Here is a 20,477-nt window from a genome sequence, read left to right on the forward strand (position 1 = left end):
TAATGGCATAAAAAAATTACACACTATTTAGCACAAACAGGGCTACCATGAAATGTGAGCAACAAGAATGTACATGTGTGCATTTTTGAGAGAATAATGTTTATGCATGGTTATTGAAAAAACTAAAAACTAAAGTTTCTGAAATAAGGCCATAAAACACATTCTAAATTTGTGCCAATAAGACTTTTGTCTAAAATATGTCATTGCCTAGTGTTTTTTCTTCAAAATGAAGTGAAAATCACCCTGCCTTATCATTCACATAACACAATACATTGATTTGAATTTTGCAAAGCACTTTCTGTTTGGAAAGCCAATCTGCGGAGTGGGCGTCTACGGTCATGCATTAGGGTTGGGCGGTATTACGGTAATATCGGATACCCCGGGATCTTAAAATAGCACCGGTATCAGTTTCAATACCGTCATTACCGGCACTTATATAGCCTATAATATATATAATTTATTTATTGCCTAAAAATGCTTGTGTGGTTGCAGTTTGGTAATATTTCTGGTTCCAGCCAAATGAGAAGGGAGAGGCGGTAAATACTGACGAGGCAATTTGTAAATTGTGCCATAAAAAGGTGACCGCGAGAGATGTAAACACCTCTAACCTAATGTCGGATCTCCGAAACTACCACCCACTCACTACTGCCAGGATGCATTTTGTTCTCGAGTTCATTAAATAAGTGCATTAAGTTTCGTATTTGTTAAAATATTATAATGTTATTTTTTCCATCTTTGTTGATTATGAAAAGTGAACAGCACAAATAAGATGGGATGCATCGGGAGTCAGACGATTTGACCACTTCAATAAATTTCGTTTTGTAAAAGGCCTCTTTAAAACGAATTTCGTTTTGTATAAATTGTATCTTAATTTTAATAAATTTTTCATCAACCAAATTGCCTGGATTTAATATAATCATGACATGATGGGCGCTGGCATGCCACGGTCACTTGCATTGAAATCTCATAAATTAACCGAAACTCAGAGATGGCGATCAATTTCTTTAAACAAAACAATTCAAAACGAAAAGAAATATAGGGTAGGCTACTCTCTGATTAATCCATGATGTGCATTTTTCTCTATAGCGTTCACAGAGATGCCGATCGTCAATTTCTTTAAACGAAACAATTCAAAACGAAAAGAAAAAGGCCACTCTGATTATTTAATCCATGATGTGCATTTCTCTCTAGGCGCGTTCATACAGAGATGCGATCATCTATTTCAGTTAACGAAACCATACAAAACGAAAAGAAAAGAAATAGACTAGCCTACTCTCTGTAATCCATGATGTGCATTTCTCTCTATCGTTCACTATGGAGATGGCGATCGTCAATTTCTTTAAACGAAACAATTCAAAACGAAAATAAATCTGATTGATCAATGATGTGCATTTCTCTCTATAGGCGCGTTCACTACAGAGATGGCGATCGTCAACTTCCATCTTTGCAGAAAAGTTTTATTAATAAAAATCAATGGACACGCGTCACCGGATTACAAAGGCACTTCTTGCTTGTTGCACGCACACAGATATTATGTTGAATAATGGTGGGCTCGGGCTCATAATAACAGTTAATGCCGTCGGCCGGACTCAGACACAACGTGCACGGCTTGATTTTTTTTTTTTTTTTTATCTGGCATTCAGTTTCTGAACGGTGTAGGCACAAGCCAACAGTTTGGTGATGCCATCTGAGCCCATTATGTCATAATTTTTAATTAGTCACGGTAATATCGTATACCCCGGTAAAATAGGGAGGAGGTTTGACGGTATCAAAATTCCAATACCGCCCAAGCCTATCATGCATATATAGTGCTTCACACCTGAGGAGACAATGGGGCCCGCATACTTAATTAGCCATTCATTCAGGTGAGTCACTGAGCCATAAGAATGCAAGAGCAACAGTTGGAAGCATCTCAATTCTTTTTTATTTTTCCACATATTGTGCTTGCAATTTGGCCTATAATATCCAAGGAAAACATGTCTAGTAATTGTGCAGTTAATTCTCATACTGTTTTTTCAGTTTTGGAATATTTATCCTCTCCCCAAATTTGTCAATAATAAAACACAATAAAAGTTAGAGTATAAAAGTATAAAAGTATAAAAGAAAAGGCTTATATTTACCTTTTAATAGTTTGTTTACATCTACCTTGTAAATATATTTTTTTTAATAAAAAGGTTACAATTACAAAGAAAGTGTAATGTTTCTTTGTAAAAACTAAAGTATACATTTTATCATACATATTTCAAAGTTAAGGATTTGATTGATTATTTGATAACTTTATTTTTGACAAAACATATTATTTAACATAAGCAAATATTGGCAAACTTATTTGAAAGCTTATTTGAGGTGGCAGATATTTTACATTAAAAATGTATAATCTATCCAAAACTAATCAACGAAATGTTGTCTTTCATATGTCTGTAACATAGGTCTTTCATTTTTATTATAAGAAATATAAATGTTAATTTGCAGTTTAATACGTTGCTTATACAAATACATTTTATTTCAACATATTTTAGTCGATATTTACTGAGTGTAGCAATACAGTTTGCTAAAACCGAAAAATTCATACACAAACAGAAACGCCTGACTGTAACGTTGTTTTTAAGAAATATAAGGGCATATAAATGTTAATTTTCAGTTTAAAGCGTTGCTTACAAATAGCCTACATTTTATTTCAACATATTTCTGTCGATTTTTACTCAACTCAGTACGTCAATACAGTTTGCTAAAACATCATCATTCATTCACACAGAGACGCAATTTAAATGTAAACTGTCTTTTTGCGAGCTGTGGTAAACAGCGCGCATCTCTGCCGTTCATTCATTCATAAACAGAAACCCGATTCACGTGAGAAGAAAAAAAACTTACAGTATTCCTCAGCTCGCTCCTCGATATACGCACTTCTGAGGTACTTTTTTCATTATTGTTATTCCTCACAGCGCTGTTAAAGTAATGATCTGAATAAACTTGTGTTTCTCGAGCTGATATGGGGACGTTCACAGGATTGCGCAGATTGCCTCATTCATTTGCGTTTGAATAGCGCGCGCTCTCCGTAGGCGGAGTCACATTACATTTGAATTACTTGTAATGAGGTCGACTGGAATCGCTCTCTTTTAATACAGATTTCACAAGATGAGAATATTTGTTTTTTATATAAATGACTTCATTTAGGAGAAGAGAATTCAAGCTTCATGCCTGTATGTCTGTTTGCCTGTTTGACTGAGTATTCGCTGAGTTATTGTTCATTTTCGGACGCGTTTCAGAATGGTCTTCACTGACACAGAGAAGGCAGAACTCGCATCACGTTTATTTTTCTTTATTTGGCAAAAAGCACAACACTTTGTTTTTATTGTGAGTATACACAAAAATAATACACATTTAACAGAATCGATTGATGTATGAAACTTGCTTGTAATATCAAAGTCCACAGAGCAAAATTAATTTCTTTTGAACTGAACTGAAAAAAAGCGAGCTGGTATCGCCGGCGATACCGTCGACCTCAGGGGGTTAACCCAAGGCTCTTTAATAAGTTTGTAAGTTGTGAAATATTGCGCACTTTCATGAGATTTCTGAAATATGAGGCTGGAATAGTAAAAAAAAAAAAAAAACATTTAAAAACCTAAAAAAAATAAAATAAAAAAAAATTCAAAATAAAAGTTTAGATCTGGGTAAGGTTTAATAGAATTGTTACAGATTAAAGTCTGATTTAAAGTGTCTCTGCACTCGGCAATTCTTCACTTTAGTTCCTGTCACTCAACATTCAAGCGTTGACCGAACCCAACTGTTTTCCATACATGTAAATCAAAACACATCAAAATCTGTCTGTGGATGCTCTCGCAGGGTAACATTTCAACCTCAAGACAAAGCCAGTCACTGCTGCTCATCTCTCACGACACACAGCAAATTTCCGGACATTCGACACCCAAAGGACTCGTTTTTCCAGTCTAAGATCATCGTCACACCACAGAACCTAAACAAGCAACAGCTTACAACAAGTTTAACAAGTAAATTCTGTAAGAAAATGAGCATAAAAGCATAAAAAAAGGCCAAGCCCCATCCAGAAGGTTTTAGGGTTGTTTAACACACCATAACAGATAACAACATGATGACGAATTACAACCTAAATACATGACGTGTCACTTAAATTTTTCTGGATGTTTCCTGGAGGCGTTTGATGAACTGAAAATGCAACAGAAGAAAAAAGGTCTCAGAGTATCGTGTAATACTTATAATAATATTTATTTTTTTACCATTTTGCAATGTCACTATGAGTACAACTATGAACTACGAGTATAATATAACCTTTGAAGCTAAACTATGTGATGTTGTCACTGTTGTTTCTCAGATGAATTCACAAGTGATTCATGATTTATCCGTTAAACAAATTAAACATTTGACAAAAGAAAAACAGACGCTTCCTTCCCAGAAAACGAAACATTAATCTTCTTTCGAAATTCAACAGGCTGGTTTGACCACGTCATACAAAGTCTGTACAGTTTGTATTAGAGGAAACAAATACCAAAATAATGTTCATGGTAAAAGTATGGATTGACTTTAAAGGTTTTGCAGTTTAAGACGAAAACATCTGCCCGCTCAAAACACTGTTTGTGGTCTAAACGGTTTAGTGTTAGTAAGCTGTGGGAAATCATTATCAGATGCTTTAATCTGAAGACACTTACAGTATTATTTACAGGACAATCTCTAGAGTTTAGTGTCTTTCAAAGGCTTTTAGGGACAAACGGCTACTTTACTTACTTTACAGTAAAACTGTAAAATAGCTGTTTTCTATTTTAATATATCTTAAAATGTACTTTATTCCTGTGATCAAAGCTGAATTTTCAGCATCATTAACGGTACAAAATGGATTCCACAAAATTTAAGCATAATAATATAAAATATTAATATATATTAAGCATCAAATCATCATATTAAAATGATTTCTGAAGGATCATGTGACACTGAAGACTGGAGTAATGATGCTGAAAATTCAGCTTTGATCACAGGAATAAATTACAGTTTAATATATTCACATAGAAAACAGCTGTTTTAAATTGTAATAATATTTCACAATTTTACTCTTTTTACTGTATTTTAGATTAAACAAATGCAGCCTTGGTGAGCTGAAGAAACTTCTTAGAGGGGTGGTTGATTATGATTTCACTTTTCTAACTTTAGTTAGTGTGTAATGTTGCTGTTTGATCATAAACAACATCTGCAAAGTTACAACACTCAAAGTTCAAAGCAAAGGGAGATATTTGCTTTTAAAGAAATCGCTTTTTAAGGACTACAACAAACGGCTGGTAGAGACTATACAACATTCCTCTCGGGTTAGTGACATCACCAACCCTTAAATTTACATAAACTCCGCCCCCAGAACACGATTTATAGATTATCATGACAGAATATGCTAATCAATGACTAGAAGATAACTACACATAAGCTACATAAGTTCATCAACTAACCATTCAGAAACGTCCTGTTGCTTCTACATGTTGTCACTTCTTCATAAGTCTCTCCATCATTGTCTGACTCCGGTTTGAACATAAAAGGCTAAAAGTTCCGTAATTTTCAGTGCATGTCTGTGTGAGTGCAAGCTGTTGAAGCTCCGCCCCCTGTACTTGGAGCAGCAGCTCATTTGCATTTAAAGGAACACACAAAAACGATTTTTGCTCACCCTCAAAAAGTGACAATTTTAACATGCTATAAAAATATCTGTGGGGTATTTTGAGCTACAACTTCACACACACACTGGGGACATCAGAGACTTATTTTACATCTTGTGAAAAGGGCATTATACCACCCCTTTAAAAAACATTTAAAAAAAATTGCAATTATTCCAATCTTTTGAACACTAGTGTACGTACGGGCGATCCACTAAAGTTTTCACTTACCGAGTATCTGCTTTTCTTGATGCACAGAAAGACCTTCTTCTGAAACTCGGGTCTCTTGCAGTATTCCCTGTCATTCGCTCGGATGGTCCAACCGGCCTCTGAGCGGAAAAAGAGAACAACGAAACTAAATCAGAACACAAAACAAGCTCTGACAGGAGAGTTTTCCAGCATGCAGATCTTGAGGTCTTCATCTCACCGGGAACGGGAGCGGGTCTGGGCTCTGGTTCTGGTAGCTGGTCTTCAGCCCGATCCAGGTCATCTTCTGACTGCAACTCCTCGTCCGTCTCGTCGTCACTGTAGGGCATCACCTCATCATCCGGCTCCTCCAGGGAACCCTGGGAACCTGCCCGCGGTCGAGCACTCATCCTGAGAGTCACACTGCACACACAAATATCACATTATAATAATACATTAATAATCCACAGAGCTGCAACGTGTTAAAATAATGATTTGGCTTGCAGAAAAACACAGATTTTTCACTACACACAGTAGTAACTACTGTGTGAATTTATTCTTGCATAATACATAAATGCATTTATGGTAACCATTCAGTACTGTCGTTAGTTCTGAATCATCATATTCATAAACAAGGTTATTTAAAAAAATAAATGTGTTCCTGCAAAGTCCATTCAGTTCATTGGTTGTTCATTATAAACATGATGTCCATACATTTGTGAATAAAAATGGATAAAAATGAAACTATTGAAGAATTTATTTGAATGCAATTTAGAAGTTGCAGTTAAAATTGATTTATTAATCTTTATTAATTAAATTATTTTAATTGACTGCGGGGGCATTTCCAAAACTTGGCAGGGCAATGGTTGGTAAGACTTGATTTAATTAATGATTCAAAGGTTTTTAATTGAATTCAGAAGCCATTTTTGCTAATTCAGAAATATTCACTTCGAATTGTAATGAAATTGTATTAGATTTAAATAAGATCCATTAAATGATTTTTTAATTCCTTTTTTAATGCATTTCAAGCAAGAAAAAGAAATTATGGCACCAAAAGTAATTCAAAAAGTCAGTATTATATACATGCTGTTGAGGTCATACGTTTACCTTTGCAGAATCTGCAAAATATTCATTACTTAAAAATGTATTACTGCTATTTTAAGCTATTCTGCATAACAGAGATGTACATATAGACCAAAAGACAAAATAATAACTGACTTTACACAAAAGACCCAGTTCAGAAGTTTACATATGATTGATTTTTAATATTGTGCGTCATCTTCTTGAGCATCATTTACATAAACCCCGCCCCCTGAACACGATTTATAGATTATCAAGACAGAATATGCTAATCAATGACTAGAAGATGACTACACGGCTACATTTTGTAATAGTCGTGTATGAATACCTTGGATCTCAATATGATGGAAAGAGTTAGTGATGGATTTTTCTGAAGATCAGAAGACAATTTAACTGCTCAGGTGAACAACTTATGAAATGAAGTACACAAAAAACGAGTACAAAACAGAGTTGACCTTTGACACAGCGACGCTTTACAGGACACGGCGTGCTACTGGAGAACAAAATATTCTGATGATATCAGTACGTTTCATCTACAATATAAAAACCATCCAGTCAAATAAACGAACACAGATGATGTTACACACGACTCCACCCTCCCTCCACACAAACACACACACACACACCACACATACTCTCTGTCCATCATTCTACACCAGCAGTCACAAAACACCGGAAACCACATCCATACAGACTCTCTCCATGGACAGTAAATCACACAGTGTTTGTTTAGCTTCAGGTCAGATGATGTCACTCATTTTCATATGGAAAAATGTAATATACACAGCTCCTAAGCAAATATGTTTTAAAAAAGCTTTTTAAAACTGTAGATTTGAATAATATAATTGATTATTATTATTAATAATGATAATTTTAAACATTTTTCAGAAAATATGTCATGGCTCTATAATGTGGTTCAGACATTTTTCCAGTAAAAAAAGTTAAAAAAAAAAAAAGTTAAAAAAAGTAAAAAGATAGATAAAAATATGTTTATATAAAAGTTAAATTACTATAATTATTTTATAATTTACATAAAAAAATAATGTCATTAATTTTGACTTGTGTTACTGTGCTACGTTCACATTTTTACATATTTTTAAGACATATTTTATTATGTATTCCCTGGAAATCAAAAGCATGATGTTTGGGTTCCAGGAATGCCTATAAATATGCAATATTAAAACACAGAACGACTTTTATGGAACAAATGCCAGGTCAACAACGTTCACAACTCATTTTACATTCATAATGTGATGCATCTGAGAGTGAAACAGCTTTCTAGAAAAAGAACAAAATATATTGTTGGACAAAAGGGAATTAATCGGGTGGTTTCTCAAAAGCCCTATTAGGACGGGACTAGTTTTCATGGAGGACAATTAGAGAAATTCATGTTTCACAGGCCTACTTTGTGATTTCAATCCTGTCCGAATCTGCCTTGTCTGTGTTTTTTCCTCACACAACCTCAGCAAACTATTTCAGGGCAAATTGCCTGTACTGTTTTTCGGCAAACTCAACAGTTCTCTGAGAAATCGAATCCTGTCCCAATGCGCATGTCTGTGATTGCTGATACTGTATTACACTAATGCTTCTCCTCGTGTGTGTTATGACCTATCCGAGCTATCGTTTGTGCACCAATCTTCCGCATGCTTTCATTTCAATATAGACAATAAAAAAAAAATGTTATTGTAAAATTGATAAATAGAGCCAAATTTGAATATCAGTGTCAAGTAAGACACTTGTCTAGATGTCTCTGCTCACTTATGTTGGTTTATTATAGACAACCACTATTTATTTAAGTTTTAATAATGAATTGCAGCTATATCAATAAATAAATAATTAAAAAACATGTACGTCATATGTGATGACGTGATGTGATGAAGCACAGCAGACGCCTATCTAGAAAATACACACTCCCATCTCTGTAATAAACACAGATATGTTCGTCAGATATGTACATGAAATTACAGATGTCGATTGATAAGAACTGAAACTCAAACATTGTTTAGTCCCGACCGAATAAGGCTTTACTTCGGCTGCATAAATATAAATATTAGTTATGTCAGATAAAAAGGAAAGTTGCTGCATTTTGATAAAAGATTGTGAACAAGACAAGTTTTTGTAATATAATACATTGATGAATAATTCACATTAACACCAGGAACATGGTTAAAGAAAGTAAAGAGTCGACAGTAAATAGTCAGAGGGTCAATTCTGATTTCATGTTGACTTTAATGGATGATGAGTTTCATTTCTCAAATGCAAATGTCGCCACAAATTACAGGATGATCCTCTGGTCTTATGAAAAACTGAGGTGTTCTCCATCCAGCCGAGCGCTCAAGCATCTCTAAAGTATCTTCAACGATGCCAGGCATCTAAGGTCAATGTTTGATAAGAGATCAATTTGGAAAAATTCAACATCAGAGAAGAATCCCTCTTTAAATATTTATTAACTGTCCATCACATGAATGAGTGATGACTGAAGATGACTTAACACATTTACCAACAACAAAGACCAATGCCTTTCTTGGTTTATCATCATATGAAGTGCCAAGAAACTGTGTCCTTAAGGATGTTTGTTGATAAATAATCTTAAAGTCTGAGATAAAGTTACACTACTTAAACGATCAAGCACTGCCATGATTACCAATGCTGAAATAAACACACAATCCACCAGGATGCTCCCGCAAACTTGTGTAAAGAGCGTAACAGAGCACACACCCGGAAAGAGAAAGAAACACATCATGCAAAACACACACCCATGTTTATCCACGACTTTGCGTATATGACGCAACACAACATTTTTAGCTCTGAAAAGCTGAGGTCTGTGAGAAACAAACCTTCCGAGGTTCAACTGGATGAACCAAAGTATTTCATTAAGGTTTTCTTTAACAGACCAAACAATTACATTGGCTTCCACATGTTGAGCTCTGAAGGCTTTATTCCTCTAAATGGTTCATTCCTAAAAAATAAAGGTTCTCAGATTCAACAAAACACTCTTCAGTAACTATATTTGTGGACGTTTAGGGTTCTGGAGATGCTATATGGATATTAAAATGATCCTGATGTTACATTAAATACACGTTCATGACATATTGAGATTATCTGACGGACGGACGGACGGATGGGTGGGTGGGTGGATTGGTGGATGGATGGGTGGGTGGGTGGGTGGATGGATGGATGGATGGATGGATGGATGGGTGGATGGATGGATGATGGATGGGTGGATGGGTGGATGGATGGATGGATGGATGGATTGGTGGATGGATGGATTGGTGGATGGGTGGATGGGTGGATGGATGGATTGGTGGATGGGTGGATGGGTGGATGGATGGATTGGTGGATGGGTGGATGGATGGATGGATGGATTGGTGGATGGGTGGATGGATGGATTGGTGGATGGGTGGATGGGTGGATGGATGGATTGGTGGATGGGTGGATGGATGGATGGATGGATTGGTGGATGGGTGGGTGGGTGGATGGATTGGTGGATGGGTGGATGGATGGATGGATTGGTGGATGGATGGATGGATGGATGGATGGATGGATGGATGGATGGATGGGTGGATGGGTGGATGGATGGATGGATGGATGGATGGATGGATTGGTGGATGGGTGGATGGATTGGTGGATGGATGGATGGATGGATGGATGGATGGATGGATGGATGGATGGATGGATGGATGGATGGATGGATGGATGGATGGATGGATGGGTGGATGGATGGGTGGATGGATGGGTGGATGGATGGATGGGTCTAATCTAAAATAATCTAATCTAAAACAAGAAATGAACAAAACAATGGATTTTGTTCACCTATATGTATGTAGGTGATCACTTTTTACTCACACTGTTTTGCTGAAAACACAATTTGTAATGAAAAATTCTGTTTTAACTTTCCCCGGCACTGACAGAGTTTTCCGGCAATCCATGTCCCAGAGCGGGAATGACGGCTACATTCATATAACACGTGCAAACACGTGTCACTCTTGACAGCTACAGATTAAGTGAACATAAGTTTGTGGAGTGAACTTGTCAATCCATCTAGATGGATTTCGCAGAGGAAACTCTGACCAATAAGAAGTGCAGTTTTACTCACATGTGACCTGCATAAACACATTTTGGTTACGCTATGAATTGTCCCTTGTGAAAGCGAACTGAACCAAGAAGAAAATGCAATGAAACAAATTAAGTCCATTTTAGGAACAAAGCAAACGATCCACACGTCTGAAAACACTAGAATTCAGAATTTTTTAACGATTAATCATGCATCTCTAATATATCGTATCAGATATTCATACAACAAAATATTCTGGGGGACATGAAAGTTTTGTGAAAATTATAAAAAATTCTGGTGCTAGCTGGACACATTTAAAAAAATAAACACTGGCAGGGAAAGAGTTAAACTAAAACTTGGGCTCAGACTTTTGTTCATATATCTGACCCTGGACCACAAAACCAGTCACATGGGTCCATTTTTGGAAATTGAGATTTATGCATCATCTGAAACCTGAATAAATAAGCTTGATGTATGGTTTGTTAGGATATGACAATATTTGGTCGAGATACAACTATCTGAAAATCTGGAATCTTAAAGGTGCTGTAAGTGATGCGACGCGTTTTTTAGGCCAAAACATTTTTTGTCACATATAGCAAACATCTCCTCACTATCCGCTAGCTGCTTGTCCCCTGAACACACTGTAAAAAAACGCGGTCTCTCTAGACACCACAGGCTCCACAAACGGCAACAAAAACAAACTGGGCTCACCCGCACCACGAAACATAATAAACAGAGTTCCAGCCAATCACTGGCAAGAAGTATTTGAGGGTGGGGTTTGGGGGGTTAGTGCGCGTGCACGTGAAGGGGGTGTGGAGGAGAGAGAAGCATGAAGAGGGAAGTTTGAATTATGGCCGACACACGACCAAAGAGACGACATTCCGATGAACAAATTGCAAAGAAGAGGGACAAGGATAAGAAACGCACGAAGTCCTGAATTTACATCGGAAAAACCTTTAAAAGGTGGCGAGAACTCCGCCGGCAGAAGGGCTTCCAATCCGACATTCAGTTGCTCTGTTTTTGCAGAACAGGTAAATCCATTTTTCTTTCTAAACTGACGTTCATGTTCGCTAAACCAACACAAGGATGTAATTAGCTAGATCTATGCAGTCAGCGTTAACTTTGGTGAATACAACATGTATGTTTCTAGCAGCGATCAATCTCCATTGTAAATGATCAAGCAAATTCACAGTAGGGCGACAATTTGTGTGAATGATTGTATTCATCCACTGTTAGTTATGAATTTGAATGTTCATTTATAGGCTATTGACAACTTTGACTAAATTTGTTTACGCCGCCGCCGTTGTTTATGCTCACTGGGAAACGCGAACGTTATCATGCTATTATTGCGTCCTTGTATGGGAGCCATTTATAACCTCAGGTGGCGAGACAATTTTAAGATAATGTTTCTTTTTCTGCTTTCTGTTCTGCAATATATACAGTAAAAGCATTTATCTAACTTGGCGACATTACTCATTGAATGAAGTATCAGTAAAACTTAACTTTGTTTGTAGAGACTACTTGGACTTTCCTTTATGTCGGAAGGGAGGGGAGGAGGGAGGAGACGGGATGAGGAGGAGGGAGGGTCTAGCTAGCCTCCGTTTTGTTTGACAACAATTCGAATGTCAACAAGAAGTTACGACTCCCGGCATCGAAACATTGAGAAAATCTCCTTTAAAGTTGTTCATTTATGTTCACGATTGTGCTGCATTCACTCACAAAAATAAACAATTATATATTTACGGTAGGAAATTTACAAAATATCTTGATGGACCATGATCTTTACTTAACATCCTAATGATTTTTAGCATAAAAGAAAAATTTATAATTTTGCCCCATATAAAGTATTGTTGGCTATTGCCACAAATATACCCGTGCGACTTATGACTGGTTATGTGATCCAGGGTCACATTTAAAGTTGACGTGTATAACCTTTAAAACTATTCATGAACAATAACTGAAAAGCTGCAGTATGCAAACAACATACCTTCAGCGTGACATTACCTGAACAACACGTTAGGTGAGTGAGATATCATCCACTTACACACACTCAAGCCCTTCGGCCGTCTGTCTGGCTGGCTATTTATATCATCACACTTCAGAAGTGTGTTTTTCTGCCATTCAAATTTCTTTGGCTTTTAACATATGTTTTACGAATGGAAACCATCCATCAGTTACATCTATGAGTTTGTTTGTTTATTGGGAGTTTTGCATTTTGAAAAAAAGAAAGAAAAAAAAAGTCCCTGAAGCCTTATTTCCATGAGAACTCTTCCCTGTTCTGTGAATGACACTGAACGACTATCCTGATCTCCGACACGACTGACGCCACGCCATCACATACTCCCAATTCCATGATGACGAGAACAAAGATTCCCATTGAAGAGGCAAAACCACCATCCACGCCCACAAAGACCTTCTGTAGGTGTGCAGTGACGTGAACATGAGCGACCAGGTGTTTCTGGTCTCGGAAAAACGGTTTTGAAAGTCTCGCCCGGGGCCGTGCTATGGTAACCCTTTCACACGGGGGGGATGGGCTCGGGAAATAAGGGGAAGGACAACACAAAGGGATCCCTTTGAGATCACGTTCACCTGCTGTTGTGCAACCTGAGAGGAGAGAAGAACTCGCTTCTGCAAACATCTCACTGCCGTCAGGACCGACGGGAAAAACATATGCCTAAATTTAAGATTTATCCATTTTAATTGCATATAAAATTTACATATCTTATCAAACATTGACCTGAGATGCTGGCATTATTGAAGATGGAAATTGCACGTGTAATTTTAACATACATAACCTAATAATCTTTAGATAGTTCAACCAAAAAATTAAAATAATATATATACACTGTAAAAAGTGAATAGTTGGATCAACTTAAAAAAATTACTTCAATTGGTAACACCTAAATAAATTATGTTTTCTCAACTTAAATTATCACGTTTTTCACGATAATTTAAGTTGAGAAAACTTAATTTATTTAGGTGTTACCAATTGAAGTATTTCTTTTAAGTTGATCCAACTATTCACTTAAGCCACCCTTAAGGTGTGTATTACCCCTTTTCCACCAAGGCAGAGCTGGTGCTGGTTCGGAGCCAGAGCCTAGTTTCAAATCGGTTCTTTGTTTTTCCACCGCCAAAGCACCAGCTCCGAACCAGTAAAACTGGTTCTTAAGTAGCACCAAATCATTGCAGGGTCTAGAACGGAGCCAAGAAAGAACCGCTTGCGTCAGGGGCTGGGGGCGGGGTTACCGTGACCAACAAGACGAATAGAAACTTGTGACCGCCATTTTTAAATAGCAGCTAGTCGAGCTAATAGCAGCTCGATTATAATATTCGTCTATGTAAGTTACGGCGAGCTGCACGAACGCGTTGGATTCCGATGTATTTTTGCAAACCCATGAGCATCCATAGTATTGCAACGTCCGTTATTGTTGATGGCTTGTTCGAGATGCATCGGAGCGGCAAGGACCGATCGGAGCTGCGGGAGTGTTTGGAGAGCATACGACTCCTTGTGCTTTTAGATCGCTATCGCAGTGCTTTGATGTCATGCGGCGATCGATCTGCGAGAAGCCGATGCATCTCGAACAAGCCTGCCGTGTTTGTGTTTGGCGCTACCGCACTAGCGGTTGCTGGGCAACATGAGACGTATACAGTGACGTAAGATCTGGCTCTGTTGTGGCTCTCTAGCCGGTGGAAAGGCAAACCGGTTCTTAGTAAGCTCGTCAGTCGAACCAACTCTGAACCAGCTCTGGCTCTGGCTCTGAACCAGCACCCGGTTCTTGTTGGTGGAAAAGGGGTATATGACTTTCTTCTTTCAGCCGAACACAATCAGAGTTAAAAACATCCTGGCTCTTCCAAGCTTTATAATGGGAGTGAATAGTTTATAGTTTTTGAAGCCCAAAAAAGCGCATCCATCCATCATAAAAGTGATTCATCCGACTCCAGGGTCTGGGTCCTAAAGGCCTTCTGGACAAAGCCATGCGTTTGTGTAAGAAAAATATCCATATTTATAACTTTATAAACTATAATCACTGGCTTCCAGTAACGGCCGTACGCGAGGCTAGTTCCGACAGAAGAGTGACCTCTGACCCGACGCATGACGTAAGAGTAGCATTAGCTCAGGTGAGAGGAGACGTCTCTCTCGCGGTTCAAACAAATAGAGCTGGGCAACAAACTCAAGCTCCTCTTTTTCTCAAGACATTTCTCTTTAAAAATTCTCATTTTAGACTAGGCCTGTCGCGATAGTCGATAAGTCGATTAATCGCACGATAAAAAAAATGAGCTCGATAATTTTTCCGGCCGCGATAATTCCATTTGCATGCTTGTTTGTTTTCCTCGTCTCTCTCTCTCTACCAAAGAGACTGGATGACCACTCTCGCTCGGTTCTTTAGCGTATAGGAGGAGTGAACCCTCTTGTTGTCAGTTGCATGGTCTTTGTGTGGGAAGGCGGCGCTTGTCAGTCACATGGTCTTTGTATGGGAAAGCGCCGGCGGCCGCGGGACTATTTGCGGCTACTGCCGGGAGAGAGAGAAGACGCTAGTTGTGAGTTGCGACAGCGAGCCCAATCACATGAAAATGCATATCTATACCACAAATGTTATTTCTCGTGCCATTTATATGCCAAAAATAGTTTTTGCGTGCATATGATACACTCTTTATGGCGTGTAATACGCACGGACTCCTCACCCCTAATCCTAACCAAGTATTTTCAGTGCGTAGCATGCACGCAATAAAGTGCGTCTCTGTCTTCCCGACAGTACACAATCACTTGACAAAGTAACAGGAGTAACAGTGCAAAATTTGGGTGATATGGCTTGTTGAGGCTTTTTTTATTTGTTTACAAAGGTCCTAACTGTCAGTTTTGCCTGTTATGGAATGTATCACTATTTAATAATGTCTAAAGCCTAATATTTAATATTTTTTGAAGTGCAATTTTGTTTCATTTTTTTTTTATTAACAGACATTTATTTTGTTAACAGACACTAAGAGTCCATTGCTTTCATTGTTTTTGGTTGTTTTGTTCATTTTTTTGGATATTTAAAATGTTTTCCGTTTTCAATGTTTAATATTCTTTAGAAATAAAAGTTTATAGATCGTTGAAAAGGTGTACCTGCATTATTATGCCATTATAATTATATTAAATGAAAATGGTCTCAGTACGACAATATTATCGTTTATCGCGATAATTTCTTGGACAATTTATCGTCCAGCAAAATTTGTTATCGTGACAGGCCTATTTTAGACTTCTAATTCGTGACCGGTGTTTTGTTTTGCTCTCCAGATCCCCGTTCGTCAATACGTCATGCATCGGGTCAGAGGTCACTCTTCTGCCGGAACTAGACTCGACTATGGTTGTTCCCGAAAGCCAGACAATATATCACTATATAAATCAAGACCTGTCAATCTGTGCGATCAAACCAATCCAAGCGTGTTCCAGCTGTAAAACAGTGTCCGACTGGTCTCTATCCACTACCAACCCAATACACCCGAAACCCAGTTTCCACTGGTTGAACTTTCAAATGACATTGAAAAACACTGCGTCATGATCGCATGTCAATGTCACTCTGTGATCTATACGTATTGTCTTATTTTGTGTTTAGGACTCATTCGAGACCAGCTGCTCTGAAATAAAGATGTGATCTACTATGGTTTACTAATGTTTAACCAAGCGCCCAAAACGATTAATCGATCTTTAATTTAAACAACGTTCGATTATGGGAATATGTAAATTGACATGCAAATTTTCCCATCAAAATATGTGGATGGAAACATAATGTTAGAAGATTTTTAAATATGTTTTTTAAATGTAATATTGATAAACGTTTTGGAGATTCTGTTCTGTATTCAAGTAGATAATAGAAAATAGCTTTGCTAAGGTGGCCACTGAAACCAAAATATGTTGATAAAACATATTCTTTCATAAATATAGGTACACTGAATAGTCCAGTTGGGTAGTGCACATATTGAATAATACCGTTACCGAGTTGATAAAAGCACCAAATTTTACATGAAGGTTCTTTAGGACCTCCAGAATGATTTCAGCCAAGGAGCCCAGCTGAAATATTAAAATTTAGTGTCAAATCAAATCAAACTTTGAGGGTAATGGCCTTTTAAGACCCCTGAATAAGCTTCCTTTTGTTAATTTGTGCTCAGGTCAGTAGATCTTCCAAATTATAAGTGTAAAATAGAGCGCCAAGACACCTTATACCTCAAAAAACTTCAAAAAGCCCTGTCTTATAGGTGGTTTAATATAGGTGGATTTATTAAAAAAAGGCAGCAAAAATGCTTAAATGTTAAGAGATCTTGGTTTTCTCTTTTATTTTTCAATCCAACTAGGTCATTCATATAGCTATCTACTGAGTTCATGGTTCATAGTTTGTGATTTAAAGTGACCAACAATGATTTTACAAACTTTTGACAAAATTTAGGTTTAATGACGGTAAGCTTCAAGCATCACAACAGTTTCTTTGCCAACCTGCTAGTACTGTAGGTGTAAGGACATATTTTTTGCATCAAACCACTTTAAAGGCAGAAGCTACAATAGGAAACACACAGAAACTTGATTAAAAGACAACAACAACAAACATGTGGATAAACGCAATAATATTCACAATAGCACAATATTCGCCAAGCAAAGATCTTAGTTTTATAGATTGCATGTTATTAAATAGATTTAAGTGATAATGAATGTGTAAATAACTTTATTTTTTACGCGTTCAAAAGAGCATTTAACACACTACATGGTTCTAAGAAGAGTGACTCAGGGAAACTTTCCCAAGATGCCTTGTGCAAATCAGTTTAGCAATTTACTGGATTCAAATTCTCACCCATTTGCTTTACAAGTCAGGAAATTCAAATCCTTCCACTTCTGGCGAGCGATTTGCTTGTGTTGTGTTGGAGGGAGAGAAGATTTTACTAGCACAACCTGAACAGCAACAAGAGTAAGACTCTCAAAACCCATCAAAAACCTCAATGTGCAGTGAAGTGCATTATAATACAAATATTTGGAAAATGTGAGCACATTAGACTTCATTTAATCTGGAAGAAATAATGGAACTATTAATGAGATCTGATTAGTAAGATTTTTTACCTAAAGCTTAAAATTCACCCTGACAATGTCCAACACACACACACCCACCAAAACTTCCTCACAATCTTTGCAAGTGTGGTTCATGCACCAATGCATCTTACAAAACTTTATTTTTTTTAAGTGCATCATCCTGTCAGAATACCCATCAGCCCTTTCACTAGAAGATCCAATGGAAACATCTTGAATCAATTCGAGCCCTTGGCATGTTTACAACTCTCTGCTACTTTCTTAGACAAATATTAACCATTATTATGCACTAAACTGAATTTATACCGATGAATGAATGTTAACGGGGAAAACGCAGGGCTTCATTTGATTAAGATTAAGACGTCGTTCTTTAAATAACCGTGCACTGAAATGCTTTGACAAAAGTGTTCAATAAAAAAAAAAAAGTGTGCTCAAAAGAAGTGACATAAATACGGCGAGCATAAATACAAAACGTCAAAGAATAGATATTGGAAGCATATATCATCAGGGATTCACTGTTTATGAGCCAGAGTTATTCATCATTTTTACTGAACGTTGCAACATTTTGATGGCTGATTTCATTTAATCAAGACCTGAGGTTTTTAGAGGCTTCGATGTTTTATAGGCCATAACATATAACAAAATATATAATAATCCTAATGTCTATATTAAATGGTCTTTGCTGACAGATTAGTAGATATATTATTATTTACACTCTGACATAGTTAACCACGTCAGATCACTGCAACGTTGCAATTTTAGTCAATTCACAAGTGAAGTATTAGCTCTTCCTTGGGTCAGTTCTGAGACATTCACCAACGGCAATATAATGTACCATGTTAAAACATTTCTGAGTGAAAAAGCATGCAAAATAAATATCTAATTTTAGCAATTTGGCAACTAAACTAAACTATCTTCACCTTGTTTCACAGTAAAAAAATGACTGTTGCGATTAACTTAAAATTTAGCGTTTTTTGTTGAGATAACTCAAAGTTGAGTTATCTCATAAACTATAAACTTAAAATTAAGGCAGCATGAACACTTGCTTTTTAAGTTGAAACAACACATTATAATTTATTCTAATATTGAATTTTAAGTTGTAATAACTATTTGCAATAGTCATTTTTTACAGTATTGTGACGTCACATTAGTATAAAACATTTAAAAATCCATATCATTTGGCCACAAAATTAGATATCAGGTGCCCTCAGGAAAACTATTTAGTAAAACAGGAGAAAGAGAACAATAATTAGTCGTGGCAACTCATGGTTTTACATTACTCATCAAAAATAATTACAGCAATAAACATTTTTTGGTAAGTTCTATGAGATTCAACTTTGTTAACTTTTTTATATACTTTAAGTTGACTTGCACAGCCAATTTGATTACACTTAGCAACTAAACTTAACTTACCCTAAACAGGTGGACATATTTTACAGTGTTATAAATCAGAAATTGACTGGAAAATTACCACCACAACCTTTTTTTTCTTCTCTTTGCAATAACAATATGATCCAGAACATGCATGCAGAAAGTAAACTGGTAAATATTTAAAAATATACAGAAACAGCAATCTTTCCTCTTCTTCCGCTAAAGCACATTGTTTAGCAACATTTTACAGAGGTGAGGTGAGGTTAACTTTTCCCACGTATCACAATTGAGTCGTGTTACACTCCACTACATGTGTTTGGCCTCTCATACCTGCTGCACTATGGGTAACAGTATCCTCCATTAGAGAAAGACGAGAGCAGAAACCGGATACGGTGTGGAGGTGTGTGTGTGTGAGGACGGGGGTCTTCCGGGACAGATGCCCCATGCATTAACCATGCACTTGACGTTTGAGTCACAACTAACTAAACTCTGTGTGAAGTGGTTTCAATGATGCATTTAACCTACAAATGAACTACACAGAATTCAAGAATCACAGCTGATTATGTCATTTAGCACTGCATCTATCTTTAGGCCTGCATCTATAGAGTTCAACAGTCGGGTTACGCAAGTAAAAACTCCATTCAACTTCTCCATAACGAAATTGATTTTGAACAATGATAACTTGTATACCTTTAAAGACAGCCGTGCAGTGAGTACGTATTTGCTTCTGCCGAAGCCGTCAGACAGCATTATTTTAAAAATGTCAGTTTTTTAGCTTTTAGTCATGAATATGTTTGCCTTAAGGTTATGAATAAGCTGGTATGTTTCAAAACAATGACAAAATTCACCTTTAGGAGATATAAGCATTCAAAACTTCCTCTAAAATGGATCACATTTTTATTTTATCACAGTGATTTCTCATCACATGTTCTGTCCAATCAGATGCTCTCTATAATATAAAGCTCCGCCCCTATGCTATAAACACCACCTGACCAAAACGACCGCTGACACGTCACGAGCAATATGTGTGTTCGGTTTCTCAAACGCTCGAGTTTTATTCAGTTTTCTG

General features: G+C 37.0%; 1 protein-coding gene across 1 annotated transcript in view; it reads right to left on the reverse strand.

The window, feature by feature from the left end:
* atp8b1 (ATPase phospholipid transporting 8B1) overlaps nt 1-20,477 on the reverse strand; it is a 43,893-nt gene that overhangs the window by 19,696 nt on the left and 3,720 nt on the right. Inside the window, exons 2-3 of the mRNA XM_081390308.1 lie at nt 6,091-6,272; nt 5,895-5,992 (exon numbers count right to left, since the gene is read on the reverse strand). Of these exons, the coding sequence (XP_081246434.1) occupies nt 5,895-5,992; nt 6,091-6,259 (267 nt within the window). The 5' untranslated portion in view covers nt 6,260-6,272. The remainder of the gene's footprint in view (nt 1-5,894; nt 5,993-6,090; nt 6,273-20,477) is intronic.

The sequence above is a fragment of the Scardinius erythrophthalmus genome, assembly GCF_964197995.2.
Source record: "Scardinius erythrophthalmus genome assembly, chromosome: 17".
Classification (NCBI taxonomy): domain Eukaryota; kingdom Metazoa; phylum Chordata; class Actinopteri; order Cypriniformes; family Leuciscidae; genus Scardinius; species Scardinius erythrophthalmus.